Genomic DNA, 22,090 nt, shown 5'->3' on the forward strand with positions numbered 1-22,090 from the left:
GGCCCGTAGTATAGATATAGATAGACATAGTGCGGGCCCGTAGTATAGATATAGAAAGATATAGCAAAAAATGGAAAGGGTTGTCATAACAACGTACAATATTTACTTCAATATCATTCACCCTATGTGACTTTTTACTATTCTTTTACTTTTTTATTACTATATCTGTATATAAGGTTCTGTACAACGTGTCCTAACGATAAAGTTCCTCCATGTGAGGATTGTATTGTAACAATGAAGTGAGGAATCCTGGGGCTGGTGAATCCCGAGGCTCCGTAGGTTGTGCGGGGCAGGCGGTAGGGGTGGCCGGGATCCTCCTCACAGGGGCGGGCAGTCACGGCTCTTTGACTCATTCCCAGGGAGGACTCTGGCAGGCAGAACGGCCCCTGTCATGGCGCCGTGCGGTACGAAGGTGCCGGGTTCCCGGGGCGGGAGATTCGGGGTGGTGGTGCTGGCTCTGGTGATGGCTGTAGGCCCGGGCCGGGCAGAGGACAGTGCCATGGAGGAGATTGTCACCGAGAAGCAGGCGGAGGCCAGTCACCGGCAGGACAGTGCCAACCTGCTGATCTTCATCCTCCTGCTCACCCTCACCATCCTCACTATCTGGCTCTTCAAACATCGCAGATTCCGCTTCCTTCATGAGACCGGGCTGGCCATGATCTACGGTCAGTATATGGGGCCCCCAGGGGCCCGTCATGGCACTCAGGGAGGGCATTGTTGTCAGCAGTGTGGGCATCACCCAGTGCCAGGAAAACTTTGTTGTGTTCAGTGGACTTTAGTAATAGACAGGACAGAAATGTCACATTGTATGGGCTGCTGCCCCAATTTCTGATCAGATCTAATTCTATTCATCTCACATTTACTACCATTATAATACAGGAATGCTGATGAGGGAACTATTAAAGTGGACCCGGAAGGATGGAAGCTGCCCTTGCTTTTAGTAAGCATCTGTTATGCAATCAACCTGCACTCTGCCATTGCTGCCCACTTCTCCAGAAAGTGCCACATGCCTGCTTGCTACGCCGATCTCCAAACTTTAAAAGTAGAACTTTGGGGAATTCAAAGGGACGCTTTCACTGGGTTTCCCCGTCTGCTCGAAAATCTTTGTTTTTGTGTTGGGAGTGGAAAGAGGAACTAAACTCAAAAGTCCCCCAAAACAAAAACAAAAATTCACTTACCTTTAATCCTTCAGGGCAGGCGATCAGTCCAGAGGTGTCTTTCATCGAGTCCCGCGTTGTCCCGGCACCCGTCTTCGTCCTGGCGCTGCCATCTTCTCCTCTTTTTCTTATGTCACCCGACCCCATCAAGACCGGATAATGTGGATAGGAAAAAAAGCTTGCTGATCTCCCTGTGCATGCAGGAGATCATCAGTTTTTTTCCCTTTTCACAAAAAGGCTCCTTCTGCGCATGCCCGAGATGCTCGGGCATGCGTTGAAGGAGCACCCAGGTGCCCCCCGGGATGCGTGACGTAGGTATCTCAGGAGGCTTTGTGCTCCCACTCCTGGCAATCAAGAATTAGGGTGTTGCACTTAAAAAAAACTAAGCAAACAAAAATTTCATTTTTCATAAAATTACCCTTTTATGTAAAGTGAAAATTGTGAGTTTAGTAGGCTTTAACTTAAACACTGTGTACAATAAACCAGTTTATAGCGGAACTAAAATGGAAATTGTTGATTTAGGCAGGAGGATATTGCAAAAAGATGACATTTTGTCAAATTGTGCTGCTCAGTGAAACTTGTCAAAATTGGTTATAGGATGGCTTGCTCGATTTTGTTTTGAAATTTGGTATTTTTTTCAAATACTTATCTAAAAGTAATAAAACTTCCCCCTACCTTTCCAATGTTAGAAAGATTGATGGGTAATCTGACAACCTCCTGGAATTACCTCTATCCAATCCTGTTCTGCAGATTATTATTATTAATAATAATAATAATAATATTAAACAGGATTTATAAAGCGACAACATATAACGCAGCGCTGTACAATAAATAGGGACATGTCTAAGTTTGGGTACCGCATCCTTGGTGGGTATTCCAAAATGTAAATGATCAAGTGCCCAATCTCATGCTTGCCAGCGTTGGATCAGGCCCTGTGTAGAATCCCCCAGACTCCTGGTATATATGTGGAGGATGACGGATCTTCCGCAAGAACACCGGAGAATGGGTAGCAACGCATGAGAGAAAACGGGAGTTAGAATTTTGGCACCACAGAAGTTTCCTAAACAAGGTAGAATCGCTAAATAGAAAAAAAATTAAGGACTTTTGAAAGTTTAAAATGTAGTTTTTAGTGATTGGGTACATATATTACTGACCCGAAATAGGAGTGCAAATAGGAGCTTCGCATGCCTTGCTGATCTGATGACCTAAGAAATATTTAGGTATAACTATAATAAATATTTTTTAGAGTAGTTTTATCATACAAAGTGATCTAATCACAAATTAGTGGCGAGGAGGTCAGCAATGGCAGACATGTATTTCTTTACGACACGTGCACTTTAACACTGCAGGCTTTCTTGCTGTCATCTTGATCATGACATTTCTACTCCATAAGACCCTAAATCATATAGTATGATGGTTTAAACTTTGCTGGTTCCTAGGTGGTGAATTGAATCCTTATTTCCTTCTCTCAGGTTCATTGTACAAAATCTGCATATCTGTGCAGTCAGAGATGTTTCTGGTTCATTGGTCTTCAGTTGTGTGATTTGTGAAGAATATCTGATTGTTTCCACTTGATCTTTCAGAGTTTTCTTTAACAAAGTAACATTATTTTGATCTCACTGTGCTAATGAAAGCTTTTTCTCCCCATTTACTTTGAGTTGCAGCTATTTCCCTGTTTTGAACAAAAGCCATTGTGTGTACACATTTCATTTTGATAAGACAATCTTGTTTAGATTCTCCAACAAGTATGTAGTAGTAGGGCCTCTGTAACCCTTACATAATTGTTAGGTAATTCATGAACTGGGAACGGCTTTATGGTGCAATCTGTAAAAGCCTTACACCCCATCTGAGCATTACTTAACCAGATAACCAGACCCTGAAGGGCACAAAAATGGTTATACAGGTAGTCCCCGGGTTAAGGATATCTGACATATGGACGACTCCTAGATACCCTGCTTCCCTGCTCACTCCTGTGCAGGATGGAGGCTTAAAGAGGGGAGGGGGTGGTTTGCATGACTTGCAAAAGAAATCTTTTGCTAAACACAGCTGAGGTTGTGGGTGATCTTAGGGGGTGAGTTCTTTTCTGCAAGCTCTTGTAACTCTTTAATGACCAAGACAACCTCTGCAGTTGTTTCTTTTTACATATCAAAGAGCAGCTTGCTCCAGAAGTTAATGAATGTCTAGACTCCATAAAGTTTTTTTTTTTTTTGCTTTGTTTGTGATTAGCTCACAGTGAGGATTTTATCCAGTAACTGATATCATTCTGCCTAATAATATGTTGAGACAAACATCTGTCCTGATAGCATTTATTAAAATAATGTACCTGTTCTGACTTACATACAAATTCAACTTAAGAACAAACCCACAGTCCCTATCTCGTATGTAATCCGGGGACTACCTGTACTGGCTCATCACACATACAGATGTGTGTTGGAAAATCTCCATGTAAACAGGTGCACATTTTCCCCTATTCTGCCAGGAACAGGTAAAAAGTATACAAGGTCCTCCATCAGCTATGTCAGAGATGAAACTGGATGGGCTTGGTAGTGTAACCGAGCGTTTGACTCTGGGTTTCCCACCCGTGATAAGACAAATTCTCATATTCCATCATTTAATGCTGAATTGGTATATATCAGAACATTTTGGGTTTATATTATAACTCCAGTCATTTTTTTTGAGCTGGAAAGAATTAAACTCTTTCCTGGGTCTTTATTGCATTCTTTGCTCTCATATTTACATTCTTTCGCTTCACTACGTATACTTCCCTGATGAAATTAAATACTTCATGTTTGGTCAGGAAGTGATGCAAAATCCTTTAAGTGGGGTCACTAGTGGGAGTTCCAGATAAGATCGCTTAAGGATCCTGCAGCACTGTACACAATTTATTGTACACGGATCCTGTTCTCTACCACACCGTGTACCCAGAATGACTTTTTTTTAAGGGTCAGACATTATCTGCAGCAGTGCTACCAGGCACCATGGTTTGTTTAAAACTGTTATCAGCAATCATTATATAACAAACAAGTCAGTTTTATATTGGCAGGTCGTGATCTGGTAATGTTGCAATTTTCTATTTGGCAAACTCCTAATCACTGTTTTACATTTGCAGGAACATTGACTGATCTGTATGTACTTGGAGTGCTTGTGATTGAGTTACACCTCAAAATAATACCATCACTTATTGAGCGAATGCCTAATGTCTGTGGATAGAGGTGGCAAGTCAGGGGAATTGGTTGCTTGTACATTTTTGATTCCTATAAATATTTGCATGTAGATCTGTCTGGTCTTTGTGTGAACCATTTGGGATTCCAGACAGTTAGGATTTATGTTACTGGAAGAATCAATGTTTACACACATATGAAATGTGTGCCTGAATCTGTTTATTTATCAATAATCATTGCATTTATAAAAATAAAAAAATAACTTTGTTACTGTGGCTTAGTCACCTTGGTGACCCCAGGCTGCATTTGGGCAGTGAAGTGACAACCCATTATTTTTTGCCCTCTGCCCCTATCAGAATATTCCTTGTCACATTGTAGCTCACCTGATTGGGTTATAGTGCTGCCTCTCCTTCTTAATCTAATAAAGTTCTACTTTACAAGTAGTTACTACCAGTTTAAACTGGGGTGCCTAAAGTGGTAGAAATATACATATAAATACATATAAGGATCATTTTATTCATATGTTGTTTGTACCATGTATATCTGGGGTTCAGCTTTATTAAAGCATTTCAACTTGTTGCAGTCAATCAGCTTTCTTTGCTTGGTCTAATGCATAGCAGCAAAGTAACTTGTTCTTGTTTCATTGTAAACCCCATTCTATTATTGTATAAAAATATTTTAACTTACAAGTACCAACCAATCGTGTTTCCTGTCAGTTTTTCTGTTGTCTGATAGCTTGGGGTGCGCCTCAGTATCAAAGGATCTATAACATTGGAGTATGCTATCATTAATATCAGCTCTGGTCTTAAAATGTGGAGGAGAGGAGAGTTTTCTCAACAGTTCAAAGGAATAACTTAAAACTTGCAGTTTTGACGTTCCAGGATGCTGGACAAATTTTAGATTTTAAGTGTTTGTAAACCCCAACAAACAACTTGGCTTTTTAGACTTTGATCTGTTAAACATTCCATTGTAAACATTTTCTCTATTTGTCTTTAATTGTAAACTTCTGGGCAGGGTCTTCTTCTCGTCCTTTGTTGTTGTTTGTATCTATTTGTCAGTTGCAACCCCTATTTATTGTACAGCGCTGCATAATATGTTGGTGTATTTTTGGTTGGTGTATTAAAAAAAAAAGTTTAACAATACTACTAATAATAATCGTTTACCAAAATGAACCATAACTGCTCTGCCTAGGTTACCCCTGTGAACCTTACACCCCTCCATGTTATAGAGATGAGGGGGGCAAGGTGTTTTGTAGTACTAACACATCTAGGGAGACAATATTATACATTATTCTTTATACATATGCTACTGTAAATAGGCATTGTCACCTTAGAACAAGAAGTGTATTACTTGCAAGATCACCAGGTACTTTAATCTACTTTATACATGACCAGTATAAAACAAAACTAAACTATGTTATACTAACCTGTCCCCGTTCCATCACAGGGTGCTGCCCTTCTCTTCCTAGTTGCAATCTATGGCCATCTTGATTGGCTGGGTCCAGAAAACGTAACTCTCTGCAACCTGTGCTAGGAATCCTGGCAACAAAAAAGTTTGACAGCTCCAGCGAGCGGAATGCTTATTGCAAAAAGGAGATGATATGTCCCTTTCTGCAATAAATCCCTGCCTGGGCACTAATGTTTAAAATGGAATTTTATAGCTTTCCCTATACATTTTTTTGATCATCATATGTATAGCATACTTGATAAGAAACTTTTAATCAGTATGAATTTCGGATCCAAGTTTTCTGTAGAGGAAAATTTTAACATAAATCAGGAAACTCGTGAAAGGAACAGTGGTTATCCTGCATAATTAATATCACATGAAAGAAAATCCAATTTGTGTGATGCAGCTAAACAAAAATAGAGATTGTGAAGAGAATCACGCCTACAGCAAATCTCCAACCTAATAAAGTCCCTAAATCTTCTGCCACACAAACCTGGCCTCCTGCCCGGCATATGCTATGCAATATTACCCATCGATACTACAATCGTAATTGGTATTGATTTTAATTGATTCCAAGTCTCAGCTACAAGTATTCAATGTACTATCAACTTTTTTAATGTTCACCCTGTATTATAGCCATTGTCACCATTGTATCTATTTAAAGTATTGATTATGTCACAAGTGGTTTCCATTTGATTGCAATGGTTAACTAAAGCTGTGATTGATTTGATTTTTTGTTAAGATTATAAATATAATTTATTGGATCATTTTTTTCTTTATTCACTATTTGATCAAAAATATGACATACTATACGTCTTGACTTTTTTTTTTTTCAATGTATTTTTTGTGTCAATCAACTTTATTAAGTTTTCAGAAAAAAAAAATACAAACATATATAGCAAACAAAAAAACATAACACAGACATCTTATTTACCCTTAACAGCATTGGCTTCGTATGAGCATAAAATACACGACCTGATAAACATATTAATAATCTGTAAAAGTCCTCGTGGATCAGAGAAAGGTATATCAACACAAATATACAGAAATAACATAAGTACTCATAGAAGCATAGAACGTAAATAATGCTCTGATAGTCTTAAACCGCCGATAGTGATATATATATATATATATATATATATATATATATATATATATATATAAATAAATATAAAACTTTTAACAAAAAATAACTAAAAGAAACAACGCAGCCCAAGGGAAAAGGGGTGGGAAAGGAAGGGAAAAAGAAAACATACACCACACAGAGTTGGAGGAAATAGGAAAGTACCCTCAATACAAAAACAGTATCTTAACACATATACAAGAACATTAAGATAAGTACATTTGGAGTCGGGGAGATTCTTTAAACCAATCCCACATGGACCAAACTATTTTGAATTGTTCCATTCTGTCATTATCTTGCGCCACCAACATTTCCATATGGCGGATTTTTTCAAGTTGAGATACCCAGTCAGCTATAGAAGGAACAACAGGCTGCCTCCACAATCTCGGTATAAGAACCCTAGCTGCTGTAAGAAAATGACATAAAACACCTCTTTTAATGCTTTTAAGCGAGCCCGGGATCATAGATGAAAGGGCTACATTAGGGGTGTTGGGTACGGTAGATCCGGAGCAGTCATTAAATATCTGAACAATCAGATCCCAGAAACGAGATAACTTTCAATATTCCCACCAAACATGAAGCATTGTCCCCCTATGCGACTGGCAGCGCCAGCAGCGATCCGATTGTGTGGGAGAGATTCTATGCAGATCTACAGGACAACAATACCATCTGGACAAGATTTTATAGTTACCCTCCTGGGCTTTACAGGTCAATGCAAGCTTGTGTGTAAGGGTAAACGATGTTTCCCAGTTGTCTGCAGTTATGAGACCAGTCAATTCCCTCTACCAATATCTGGTATATATAGGGGCTATAGAATCGGAATTTTGTGTGAGTAGCCCATATAGCCTTGAAACAATATGGGAAGGGCGAGCGGGTGAGCTAACTAACTGCTGAAATTCCATCAAATTTCTGTACAGCAAGGATGGGTCAGTAAAAGAGGCTACAAAAGACGTTAATTGCCTGTATAAGAGCCAGGATAACAGCTTACTTCTGTTGGAAAGGTCGAGGGAAGATAGGGGGGACCCGCCCATTATGAACTATATTCCTAAGGTGACGGTTGTCGGAGGCAGACTAAGATAAAAATTTGGCAGCTCTCATGGCCAGTGGAAATGCTGGGTTATCGAACAATGGTGTCATGGGCCCGGGTTTCGTAGACAATTTGCTCGATCTAAGGATAATATCCCAAATATGTAATAAATCCATAGTAAGTGAAGGTATGGGGGAGGTCAGCCGTAATAACGACGGGTTCACCCACGGCAAAGACCGGAGACTCACTGGAGAAAAAAATTCTTCCAGCAGCACCCATTCCTTCAACTCCCGATTGTGGAACCAATCTGTCAGGCGCACTAAAACCGATGCCCTATAGTATGAAAATATTATCAGGGACCCCCACTCCTCCTCTACACTTAGACATAACCAATATGCTGAATGCCAATCTGGGGCGCTTCCCATGCCATAGGAATTTTAAAAACAACCTATGAAGTATGCAGTCGGTAAAGATATGGGAACCGTTTGGAAAATATACAACAGTCTGGGGACAATATCCATTTTTAGGGTATTTATACGAGCGAACCAGGAAAGAGGCAGGGAGTCATATTTCTGAAGGTCGGATTGAATTTTACTATACGCTTGAGAATAATTAAGTGAGAACAAATCAGAAGGATCCAATGGTATGATTATACCCAAATACTTAAACGTCTTGACTTTTTATAGATTCTCAAATCAGAGCTATCAGGATTATTTCACAGCAAAGAATAAAGCTGCTTACACACTTCCAATAAGTATAGCTGGAAATGAACGACCGATCGGCCGAAAATCGTTCACAAAAAAGGTGACCAACGATGCCGATGAACGAGGATTGTCGTTGAAAATGAACGACGGTCACGGCGGATCTGATTGCCCGATTGTCGTTCGCTATCTATCGTGTGTACGGTCGTTCAGTGATGCTGCATGTTTCTGCAGTACACGTTCTCCTTTACATGTCACTCCCTGCATCGATCAAACGATTGTATCTAGCGTGTGTACACTATTGTTGGATTATATTTGAATGATCGTTATCGTTACAGCATGTAGAGAATTGTGCACAATATGATCGTTCAAATATAATCGTGTATAACCGTTGATCGGACGTAATCAATAGTTTTCTAATGATAATTTTTGCGAGTGTGTACCTAGCTTAAAGCTTAAACTTTCATGTTCAGAGCAGGTTGCAATCCAGTATATGGAAAAAAAATAATTTCAGATAATGTGACGAGAGGCTCCAAACTTTAGGATAAACCCCCTGACACTTTGGTGACTAGGGAAAGAATAAGAGACCCCTTCCAGAATATTAAAAGGTGACATGGGAAAACTGTAGTCAGCCATTACTGAACATTTTGAAAATAATAGCTGCCTGCCTTATATTGATTAAAAAGGCTTTCATTTTTTAAATCACATACCTGAAACAAGTACTCAGATCAGGAATTCAGATTTTTTTTTTCTGGCTTAGGCAGTTCTAGAAAGCCTCCATATTTTTCTCAGTATGTATGTTTCATTTTTAGTATTTGCTTTATTTAGTGCTAAAATAAAAGTGCAAGAATAAAACATGCCCTGCAGCAAACATAGTTTTACTTGCCTCTCCAGCTACATTTTTCTTTGCTATGTTAATGATAAACTGCAGCCTGACATATTTTTTTAGTATCTGGCACTCTGAGAGCATCTAATTCCTTGCCCTTCTCTGTGATTGAATCTCTCTGACTATACCTCCATAATGGGCCCTGCAATAACACAGGGGTGGGTAGCAGGGTATCTCCAGTGTTACCACTGTGCTACCCACTGCTAAAAACCTGTCTCCTGTGCCTGACCTAGGCTTTTTGCACATCAGACTTGGTCTTGGTGAAGCTTCATCCAGAGCCCACCTTTCACTTGTAGCATGGCTGCAGAGGAAGACTGATATTTTGATGTATAAGAGTCCCATCTTTCCCTACCTCTTACAACCCCATGACTGCAAATTTGCTCTGACAGATCACATAATGTCAAAGCAAGAAGAGAAATCTGGAACAGGGCTTTGTTAGATTTTGAGGATAAGGCAATCCAATACTTGCCAGGTGGCCTTATGTAACATTACATTTTCCCTTGCATAGTGCTCAGCATTTGTTAAGTATGAACCTAAGTGATGCAGTTAATACGTATGACATTGGAGATGCAATTTTTTTTTTGTTTTTATAATAAATAATATTAATAAACCTGATTTATATAGCACCAACATATTACACAGCACTGTACATTAAATAGGTGTTGCAAATGACAGACAGTGACACAGGATGGAGGAGAGGACCCTGCCCTGAAGAGCTTACAATCTACGTTTCCAGGTATTCACTTTTTTCTGCTTAGTCTTACTTAAAATATGACATTTTATCATTTAAAGAGAGTAATCACTGCACTGGTTTCTTTTCGCCACCTTCCTGTTTTTTTCTTTTAGTTTCTGTTCTTGGTTTTGATCCCAGTATCTGCAAATGTAAAATATTAGTAATGGTTTTCCTCCTAATTCAGAAATGTAAACAGTAGTAAGCAGTTTGAGTCACCTGGGCAGTTCTCAACTAATTCCCAGTATGTACTGCATCTTCTTGGTGCCAAGGACTTTTGCATGAAAGTAATGACTCATTTCCATTTACTGTCATAGTAATGGGATATTTAAAAGAATCAGGTTGTAGTGCCTTGTTGTACAGGTTCTGTTAACAACTACTACACCGAAAATAACATCTGCCTTTCCTTTTGCATATTAAATCTTGTGTGCATTATCCTACTGTGTGCATTCAATGTGGCAAATACAATATATTAGGTTGTAGTCACAACTCACAAAGCAAAACACATACAATACATTAATCCTGTTTTCATGTCTTTCTAAAACTTTTAGCTTCTATTCCATGAAAACTGTTTACCACAGTGCTTATATTATAAAGTCTACATTTTTAGCCACATTAGAGGGCTTGATATGACCATGGTGAAACTAGCAAACTAAATATAGATTTTCTTGTGGGGTAAAACTGCAATTATATGTTCTTCTGTTGGTTTAGGCTTTAGGAGCTGTGTCTGCACATGTTCTCTTGAACTCTCGGAAGAGGCAAAGTCTTATTTTCCATGGCTGTTCCTGGTGACAGCTCAGTTCATTGTCTTTTCTCAAGTACTGGAACAATCTTGCCTTGGTGGAAGTTGTTTTTCCATTTTGCTGTGTTACTTTGTACATAAATTCAGTTATATTTTCCATTCATGCGACTGCTATGAATTTTTATTATGTAGTGTGAAATTTGCTAATAGCTTTACCAGTTTTACAGCTTTCTGCATTTCTCCATTTTCATACAGAATTAGTGCAGGGGGAACCCAAAACAAAACTTTAGTGGGTTGGTATTGTACAGATGTAAAATGGCATTCAAAGAATTTGTCTGCACTTGAGAGAAACTCCACTGCTCTGAGTGTAGTTCCAGAGTAATAAAAACTCTGTGCCAGCTTTTTATGGGCCAGACAAGAAAGAGACAACTCTGAAAACGATTGACAATGTTCACAAACAGAAAACCACAGCAGAGTCCTTACTGGGCATGCTGACCATGCACACATAACCTTGTCTAGGGCAGTGTTAGATCTCAGGGGAGATGCTGCATTTTCAAAATCTTTTGCAGGGTTCCTGATTCCTTATATTAGCCGTACTTGACATTCTACTTTTTTTTGCTCCTATCAGTGTTAGAGGGGTTTGGTAGGAGGTAGCCTATATTTGGTATTTGCAGACAATGATTTTTTGATATACCCTTAAGGTGCAAATTCCATTTAGAACCAAGAATAAGTTTGACTGTTTTTTTAATCTAATGCTGTGTGGTTTATTAATTAGATTTCCATCTTTGACATCCAGGAGGTACAGGTATATTTCCACCACCAGATTAGATTTGCAGCTCATATGCTATACTTGAATGCCGCCTTAATGAAATTAATGCTTTCACCTATCCAGTATGACAGGTTTATATGGAAGCATAACCATTTATCATGCAATGGCCATGATTTATTAAAGCTCTCCAAGGCTTGAGAGGAAAAATATTTTGAATCCTGGACCAGATCCATTCCAGGTTTGCTAGATCACCCAGGTTCACTGATGAAAATGTATCCTCTCCGGCCTTGGAAGGCTTTAATAACTCGGGCTGAATGTTTTTACCATTGTGGGCTGCTAATAAATATACCACTTTCACCAGGATCACCCAGCCTGAACACTGAATCTAGTAAGATCTGTTGGAAAAGCAATTGTTTTACCCACCCTGACTTGACAGATTATTGTAACATTGTGATAGCGTTTATGTTATGGTGACCACACTACTTATATCCACCGATATGCTGGTTTATAAACTTTCAAACTCCTTTTTTTTCCAGGCCTCATTGTTGGAGTGGTGCTTCGATACGGTGTCCATGTTCCAAGTGATGTCAATAATGTAACCATGACATGCGAGCAGCAAATGAGCCCGGCCACCTTAGTAGTGAATGTGAGTGGCAAGTTCTACGAGTACACCCTGAAAGGAGACATCAGTCCTCAGGAGCTAAACAATGTGCAAGACAATGAAATGCTGCGGAAGGTGAGTCACGTGAGGGTATTACATGACATTTTTCCTCTCCTGTGTCAACATATAAATTAGCCTATGGCGGTACATACCTCAGGTAAAAACTAGTTGCGCTATACATTCTAAAGCATTATTGGAAAACTTAATCTAAAGTACCAAACTTATTGTTCTAATCTTTCTTTTCAACCTTGTTTTCCAGTATGATTTGGTTCCCTGGCACCACGGACAGGCTCTGTCTGGCAGTATCCTGTTCAGGGATGTCTGATATATCCAGCAGAGTAACCTAGTTACATATTTTACATGATGAGATACCGTATAGATAGTTCCTGACACTCCTCCTGACAGCATGTACAAATGGGTAATCTCTGTCCCTTGCTCTCCTGAGGACCACTTTACGTAAGCAAAAAGGGTAACCTCCCTCTCCTATACAGGTGTTCTTTGTCTGTCCTTGCTCGAGGACTTAGCATTTGTTTCCCCTACTTCTCCCCCCCTGGTTCAGCCTCTCCAAGGTGAAGTCCCATTGCGGATGGTAAATCCATCAAGTTTTGGGAACCCTGGTGCCGAGAGTATGGTGATATGGAGCTTAAATAGCCCCTTTGTTGCAGGTAGGTGAGCAGTAAGACAAGTTTTTTTTTTTTTTTTTACCTGTTTTCTTTGTTTTTTTTTTTTGCTGTCCAAAACATTTGCTTGGAGCCTTGGACAGGTGCAGCAATACAGCTTTTTTTTAGTGAATCCAATACAAAGTGATTTGAGTTTCCCGCCCTGCCTCCCGCACCGACGCATGTAGCAATGTCACCGGGAAACCCCGGAGATCGTCACTGCACACGCTGGGAGACAGAAGAGAGATGACGTCTCCGGAGGAGGTGCAAGGACAAGGTAAGTGTGTTTTTTCAGTTGTAATCCGATTGTCATACAATGTTGTATGACAATCAGACTGCACTTGAACGCTTGTTTCTACTTTTAGCTACCCCGAACCTGGTTCAGGGTAAACACTTTTAGCAAGTTTTCTTACCCCGAACCAGGTTCGGACTAACCGCCCAGGTGGTAAACATACCTGTTTATCATCCTGTGGTATTTGTGGGAAACACCTTGGATGTTTTTTCGTGGTTACTTGTACATTTATTAATCATTAGATAGTAATGAGTGCAATTTCTATCATAACACTGTTAAACTTCAAACCACTCCAGCAGGGGTAGCAGCCTTTGTTAGGTGACCATTACCATCCTGCTTACAGCAGGCGCCATTTTGAAAAACTTTTTCTGTTTTTACCTCTTTGTAGCTGCTATGTTGACTGGTAGGAAGTCAGATAGAAAGTTTGATTTGTGGGTTTTGTTAGGTACATATATAAGAAAGATATATTACTTGTTTTAGTTGCTGGCTCACCTAACCTCGCCTCACAGATTCGTAAACTGCGGCACAGGTAGGGAAAGGATTCAGAAGGTGGCCGCCACCTAAAAAAAAGATGTGTCTCCAAGAAACAATGATTTTATAGTTGTGGATGTTCTAGTCAGCCTCTCTAGCAATCCTTTATGGAGCACAACAGTATATGTGACAGATTTTGCATTCTAGGGTTTTTATTACCATGTGGTATGCTTACATCATGGGAACTTGATTCCATTCAAGGAAGTCAAGAGACATTCAACTAGGAACCGGCAACCTTATAGACTTCATGTACAGAAGTGATCTGTAAATAACCAGTTGGAAGTCTTCCAACATGCGTTTAGCTTTATAGGTTGGAGCTACAGCCACCTTGGGGCTTCCATGTGACAAGTGGCTCTTTCCAAAAAATAACTTTGTTTCTGTGGCATTGTTTGTTGTTTTCTTCCTTCCCTTTATGTTATTGCTTGCTACTTCTCATTTGTACATGCTGTCAGGAGGAGTGTCGGGAAAATGGAAAAATGTTTTCATTCTTACCTGTAATTTTCCTTTCCTGTAAACTCCTCTTTTCTTCCCCTATCCTCTTGCGAGCTTGTTACAGAACACCTGTATAGGAGGGGGAGGTTACTTTTTTTGCTTTGGCAAAGTGGTCCTGTGGCGAGCAAGGGGCAGAGATTACCCATGTGTACATGCTGTAAGGAGGAGTTTATAGGAAATGAAAATTACAGGTAAGTATGACAACAATTTTCCATAATATAGATAAATAACTCTACAGCACTCCTTTTATTTACCAGTGTAGATGCTTGATAGAAGATTGTCAGACGGTAACCATTTTGAAAATACAAGTTTGGCTTGTGTATAATACTTCTGGAAATGTATTTTTCATGTGTTCATAAAATAGCTGTAAAGACAGCACACTATTTTTTCTGTAATTTAATGTATAAGTATATGTTTGGTGTGAGTACTTTTTCATTCTGCATTTGTTTTTCTGTATATGATTTTGTGTTGTAAACTGTTGCATTGTAGATATGTTTTTAAAACCTTTTTTAACTAAGAAAAAAAATACAGTTAGTGTTTTCTGAGTGAACATGCTTACAGGTATGTTAAAACTTCAAAATTGCAGGATTTTGCAGGCCTTTTTCTGAAGTTGTGTACACATGTGATAAACATTCATTACATCAATTGCTGTATGTGTGAAAGTGTGATACATTTGTTATGGTATTGATTGCTAAGGCTATGTACACATATCAGATGATTCTTGTCCGATAATAGCCTCAGAGCTGATATCTGACGTGTGTACAGCGCTCATCCAACATTGTTCATGGATCCGTTCTGGCGGATCCACAAATGACGAATAATCCTAATACAAGTGATGGGGAGTTCTCCCCCCTCCACTCTCCATTGAGCAGAATGGCGCTGTATGTACAGGATTCGTTTGTGTATCTGTCAGTCTTTTGACATTGGAAAGGATCATGAAAGATCCTTTTGTACGACAATTAATGAACGTACGTAGCCTAAGTAAACTCACTGCTGTGTAAATATATGAACACAGTAGGTACCTTCCCAGCACATGTTGTTGTCTGCGGTAAATCCAGTTTGGAGACACAGCTCACTGGTATAGCCACTCATCTCTTCCATTATGCAGACTCCTACCATGATTTCTTTCTAGCCAACCAAAAAAAAAAAATACTTTTCCTAAATACTTTAAAATAAAGCAATTCTTGTTATGTCCAATGTCATTTTATCAAACATCAGCAAAAAATTACACTGCAATCACAGGCTTTTTTCATTTGCAAATGAATAAAAAACCACCTATTGCAAAGTACCATGTACTACAAGTTCAAACTGTTTCAGAAATGACTTCATAAATAATACAGGTAAACAGTAAGGTCTCAGTGCACTGTGTCATTAAAATGCATAACACTTTTGCGGGCAAAGCTTGACTCATTTTCTCTTTCCTTTTTTTACAGGTTACATTTGATCCTGAAGTTTTTTTCAACATTCTTCTTCCACCAATCATATTTTATGCAGGATATAGTCTAAAAAGGGTACGTTATAGAAGTTCTTTAACAGCCAATTAAAGTGTATGTATACCCAAGAACAAAAGTTCTCATATATTGCAGATTAACAGTAGTTAGATGTAGTGATTGCATTAGATTTAATTTTTTTTTTTCCTGGCGATTCTACTAGTACCACAGTGCTTGGTCAATGTACACTTTGGAGGGCAGGGTCATCACCCTAGGCTGCTTTTTTTTGGACTACAAACACTGAAATGACATGTCCCTCACTCCAAGTTCAGGGACCATCCAATCGCCTCACAAAATCAGGAAGGATAAAATCAAGGCACTTTTTTTTTTACACTTTAGGAAAAAATCAACCCATTTGTTTTTCATGTATCCCTTGTATTGTCAAAAGGGAAAGGAGCTCACCTAAGGTAGAATAGATGCCTTTACTGCTACATTACATTGACAGATTTTATAAAATGCAAAAAGAAAAAACAGGAAAATGCTTTTTTGTAATTTTGATTTTTTTTACTTTTTTTCTTAAATTAGTCATATTTGTCACTGCTATATAAACACCAGTTAATAATAAAATCCACTGGATAATATGTTGTAATTGCCACAAGCATGGAGTATACATAATTTTTAATACTGTGAATATCTCTTATTAGAGTTGCAATGTATCTCATATAACATTGTACCGTCGCTAGTTGCTACTTGCTCACGTATCCGTTGCCAGGAGTAATACACTATCATAAGATATCTACGTATAGGAACACGATCCAGAAATCTGTTCCAACACTGTGTGGGCTTCATTCTGATCATCGTTGTGCATGGATGAGCTCAATGGTATTTGAGTTCAGCAGTTGATGGGCTGCAGTACTTTGGTGTCCTGTGTGTATTCAGTTTAGTCCACTCCAACCTTTTAATTTGAAGAAAAAAACAATTACTAATATCTAAAATAAAAATCACAATGGTGTTGGTTTTTTATTACTTCAAATTTAATAACTTCCACTTCTAAATCATGGATATGGTATATTTTAATTAAACTGTTATACTTTACACCTTCTAGAAGATGCCCCAGATAATGTGTGTCTACAAATGTAGAAGCAAAGAATTTCTATTCACCGTGGAAAACCCTGTCATTATAGATTATAGTGACCTCTTCTTTTGTTTTTATTACAGAGGCATTTCTTCCGGAACCTGGGCTCTATCCTTGCCTATGCCTTTCTAGGAACTGCAATTTCTTGTTTTGTCATAGGGTAAGTATTTCACTATTATTTCCTGTCTGGCTATAACTACCACTATGACATTATGTTGTTTTTGTGTTGAAAAATCAACGGGGTTTCATTTGCCATTATAATTTCAATATAATTTTTATTCAGTATCTATCCTTTGATACTCAAGGCACTTTTTTCATCAGAAATTTAAATGACAGGATGAACTTGCCTTACAGTGCTCCGCTTTATTTTTTATACCCAGTTTTATATCACATTTTGTTGATACCAGAGTAGTTAAAAAAACAACCCTAATTATTGCCCACTTCCTATCCCTTGTCCCCTTAAAGTAAGAGAAATATACAAAATCAAGTAGATAGAAAAAGAGTCAGGGATTCAGTGGCAAATAGGGTAATTATGTGTTTATTTATTTTAAACATCATACATAATTACAGAAATCATATACAGAGGCAGAAGCTGCTTCATAGAAACACGGACCTCCATTTTGATTCCTGTCTTTAATCCTCCAATTATTTTAATCTTTTGGATATCTATGCTATTTGGACCTAGAGCTCCATGAGACCTAATTGGTTAACTTAAATTCGAAACTATTTAAGTGTAAATTTGCTGCCTTACAAAAACAAAAGCCCTACTCAAAAAAGTAATAGCCTTGCAACTCACCAGGCTCTACATAGGAACACCTCTCAAGTTTCAAGCCACCCTAAACTTTTCCAGTCATATGACCTGCTCCTCTGAGACACCTCTTTTACCTCATTTTTTGGCATATTATACTATCAGCTTTTCAATATCACAATAACCGTTGTAATCATACCCCTGAAAAAGCCAAACTGGTGAAACTGATTAAAACCGTCAAATTTATGTACACGCTAGAAGGTCACATTCTAGTATAGTCTCAATATCTAAACTCTGTGACTACCGGTATAGACCAAAGTTCAAGATATATTCGTATATTATCTCTGTATTTATGTATGATGTTTAAAAATATAAACAAATAATTAACCCTATTTGCCACTCAATCTCTGTCTCTTTTTCTATCCACTTCATTATTCTAACCTTTTACGGGGTGGCACCAAACTCAATCCTAATACCCTAAGAAAGAGAAAGTATACTACATCCTATTTTCTACACTTCTAGAAATATACAAAAATTGGTTTAATTATATAAATGTCTTGGTGTTGATGTTTACCCCTAAATACATTTGTATTTTATTCTTCGTCAGTAGTACTGTATCAAACATCCCTTTTCCATGGAGAAGCCATTTCAATGGAGGTACTAAATCCCATTCATTTAAATTACAAGAGATTTTTTGATTGCTGTTGAAGCCAGATCTCTTGCAGATGTAAATCTGCAACAAAGCCCCAATGCTTGTTGCTAATGCAGGGGAGGTGGTTCGAGGAAATAAAGTTCCTGGATGGTTTCGCGGCTGCTGTATGGAGTAAAGGATGCAAATTTCTGTGCAGGACTCAATACCTTCTTTTCTGAAGCAGACATCTCAAAGTGTTGTTCGATACGGTAGCACTGACATCCACCCATGTTTATCCTTGGTCCAACCAATGAGTATAACTGATACAATACTTACCTACATCTCCTGAAGAAGCAAGTATTGCGAAACACAATGAAATATTAGGACTAAATAAAAACCTATTTATCATTGTCAGTGTTCAATCCAGAAATTTTTTTAGGCTGGGTGGGAAGAAAATTTAGGCGGGTGGCAGCCCCTATGTTGTGACCCAACACTTTTGTAACCACCCAAAAACAGCCGGGTGGTGCTCGCAGCTAAAAGGGGCAGGGGAGAATATGTAAATTCCTAATAAGTATCTGTTTATGGACCTATGTTTAAATGTATGTATAACAACAATAATGTTGTAATAATTGTTTCTTATTGTATATGAGGCAAAATAAAACTTATTATTTGATGTTACTTTGTTATAAACCAAAAGACCCCTTTTTTTTAATAGACCCAACCCAAGTCTATTTGTAGGCTTTATAAATAGTTAAAATTGTTTTTCTTCCCAAGTTGTCTTTACCTAACTTGCCTTGTTGGGTGTTTAGGAAGGTTTTTTTAAAAAATTGAACTCTGTGGTTGTTATGTTTCTGTGACATCCGGACACCCCAAGGTTATCTTTATTTCTTCCCTTTATACAAATGACTGACCCTTACATTACTAAGGAGGCCTCTAAACTCTTCTCAAAATCCCTGAACAACCCCATATTGTTTATTACTTTGCAATAATTCTGTCTAAATTATCACATTTGGGTCTGCTATGGCATTAAATACAGATGTCAACACTATATTTTTAAATAATTTTCCATATTCCAGTAGGCCTTTGGAGTCCTGTGCACTTTTCCTACTAAAGGTTTCAGAGTGATGCACAAATACAGCTTAGTCCTAATCAGGTCACTTTTCCAAATAGTCTTATGGAAATAATTGTAGTATATAACCTAATTTCTATTGTTTGGCCAACGTCTTTCAGTGTTGATAAACTACAGAAAATGATCAGAGGAGGATGTTCATATTCTTAGTAAAATAATCTTTTAGTGATGAACTTGTGCAGATTTGTTACCTATACTGTACTTATCATTTTCCATTCCATTTATTTGTGTAACTAAATTATTGTAGGTGGTACTCCTCCAAATTTTTATGGTACATTTGTATCATTTAATTTGTGAGTGTTCTATGAAGCGTGCCAAATATTTGTGACCTGTAAGGCTTTTCTCTATTTTGTATTTTTTTAGCACACACATTACTGGTAGTGTTGGTCGAATAGCTCACTATTCGATTCCTCAGCTATTCGCTCGAAAAGAGCAAAATTATTCGGGTGGTCGAATGTCAAAGTCGAACACCATTAAAATCAATAGGAGGAAAAATTCTGTTTTTTTTCAGCACTGTGTAGAGCTTCTACAGCCTCCAAACAGATGTAAAAAGATACATAACACTATTACATACCCCTGTACTTCACATGAATATTAAAGAGCACCTGTCACATCAATATTAGGCTAAAGCTAGGTAAACACTTCCAATAATTATTGTTAGAAAACGAACGATTACGATCGATCAACGATTATACTTGAACAATCATATTGTGCACAATTGTGTACATGCTGTAGCAATATGATTGTTAAAATATAATCCACCAACAGTGTCCACACGCTAAATACAATCGTTTGAACGATGCAGGGAGGGACATGTAAAGGAGAAAGTGTACCGCAGAAACATGCACGATCACTGAATGACCGTACACACGATAGTGAAAGATCGTCTTTTTTTTTTAACTTTTTTTCCCGAATTTTTGCAGTCGAATCCCGTGTTTTTCGGGTCGGGTCTATCCGAATTCGAACATCCATATTCGGGTCGAATATAAGGACAACCCGAATTCGAACACCAACACTAATTACTGGCCAATAAAAAGGAAGCTGGTGTATCATATGATATGGATCCAAGTGGGTGCCATTGGAAAACACACTCCTATATACTTTTGAGTATAAACAATTCCCATTAATTTTGATAAGTGTTGATACTTCTAGTACAGTTCTGCCTTCCGATAGAATAAATAAACCTGGATTGGCCCTGTGATTACTAATGGTCTTTTCTGAGATAAAATTTGAGGTTGGATTGAAGCATTGATTTATAACACACAAAAACAAAAGAAAATTGGTAATTGCAGTATTTCCTAGTTTTTGCTAATAACATTTTAAACATATTTAAAAAATAAAATAAAATGTACAGGTTTTTATAGCCAGCTGATTACCGGTTATACTTCCATAACTAGTACATAAGTGCTTTCTAAACACTGACCCAGTACGACTATGTAGATCAGATAATGTTTGTTCTGTGTTAGTAATTCAAAGCCAGAGGGCAAATATGATAGATAGGCAACTAGACTGTAAAGTATCTTATATATATATTGCTCAGAAAACATTTTCTTTGGCATTTATGTTTACGCGTCCATGAACATAAGAGCAGAAACGCAAAAATGTTTTGCCTTTCAAACTAAATCATTTCCATCAGGTTCATTTGTAAAAAAAAAAAACTGGAAGTGTTGTTTTAATGGAAATTCTTATGTTCACTGCAGCTGATTGGTTGCAACTGTATGTTTTGTATCTTTTATTTATTTTGCTTCCCTCCTTCCTGCTTTCTATGCTTGCTTTGTCTGATTTCATCTTTGTGCTGTGATGTTCACTTAAGAGTCAGGTGGGAATCTTTCTAAAAAGACTTTTCCAATTTTCTTTTCTCTTTTTTTTCAAAACAGACCTTTGTTTGCATGCAGAATTATACTATGCAAAAAAACACCCTGGTGTAATGTAACATGGTAGAATTGGTGCTGAAAAATTAAGTCTGACCAGACAGCAAACATACAGGAATTTGAGTAGTATAGAAATGGATAATGATAATGCTAGTTATTAATTATTATTATTTTTCCCCAGATCTCTCATATATGCATGTGTGAAGCTAATGAAAGTCACTGGAACACTGGGTGGAGATTTTTACTTCACAGACTGCTTATTTTTTGGAGCCATTATATCTGCCACTGATCCAGGTAACTGCATGTGAGCATTATGTTTTGATACATGTTAATGGTAGGTGATTTATTAGGAAGCTTGTTGCTGCAACACTCCATCAACCAAGGGGGCTGATTTTGGATTCAAACATGAGCCCATTAGTCATAGTTTTCTGAATAGCGAACGCTCAGAAACTCCATTCTCAGGTTACCAACTCTTTTACCCGTCTTTTGCTCGAAAACAGTTGGAAACTTGTGATCCACAAATCTCATTTCCACCACCAGATATCCCATTTGAAGAGGACTACAGGAAATCTTATTTTATTTCAGACAATGCAGGCCAATGTAGACTTGGACCCCAGCAGTATTTCTTGGGTACTTGCGGGATTATTTTAAACTATATAGGTTTGGCATTCCATAGTTCCATAGGTAAAATTTTAAACTCTTTGACTTGGAATAATATATATATATATATATATATATATATATATATATATATATATATATATATATA

The 22,090-nt window shown here is 37.9% G+C and overlaps 1 protein-coding gene and 1 long non-coding RNA gene across 2 annotated transcripts in view; one reads left to right on the plus strand and one right to left on the minus strand.

The window, feature by feature from the left end:
• The first annotated feature begins 292 nt into the window (after positions 1 to 292).
• Positions 293 to 22,090, plus strand: part of SLC9A6 (solute carrier family 9 member A6) — a 42,941-nt gene continuing 21,143 nt past the window's right edge. The window contains exons 1-5 of the mRNA XM_072431211.1: positions 293 to 665; positions 12,279 to 12,478; positions 15,811 to 15,888; positions 17,026 to 17,102; positions 21,503 to 21,615. Coding sequence (XP_072287312.1) covers positions 392 to 665; positions 12,279 to 12,478; positions 15,811 to 15,888; positions 17,026 to 17,102; positions 21,503 to 21,615 — 742 coding nt within the window. The 5' untranslated portion in view covers positions 293 to 391. The remainder of the gene's footprint in view (positions 666 to 12,278; positions 12,479 to 15,810; positions 15,889 to 17,025; positions 17,103 to 21,502; positions 21,616 to 22,090) is intronic.
• Positions 16,212 to 22,090, minus strand: part of LOC140344211 (uncharacterized) — a 72,762-nt gene continuing 66,883 nt past the window's right edge. Inside the window, exon 3 of the long non-coding RNA XR_011923513.1 lies at positions 16,212 to 16,762. This is a non-coding gene — a long non-coding RNA (uncharacterized lncRNA). The remainder of the gene's footprint in view (positions 16,763 to 22,090) is intronic.

Source organism: Pyxicephalus adspersus, chromosome Z, assembly GCF_032062135.1.
Source record: "Pyxicephalus adspersus chromosome Z, UCB_Pads_2.0, whole genome shotgun sequence".
Classification (NCBI taxonomy): domain Eukaryota; kingdom Metazoa; phylum Chordata; class Amphibia; order Anura; family Pyxicephalidae; genus Pyxicephalus; species Pyxicephalus adspersus.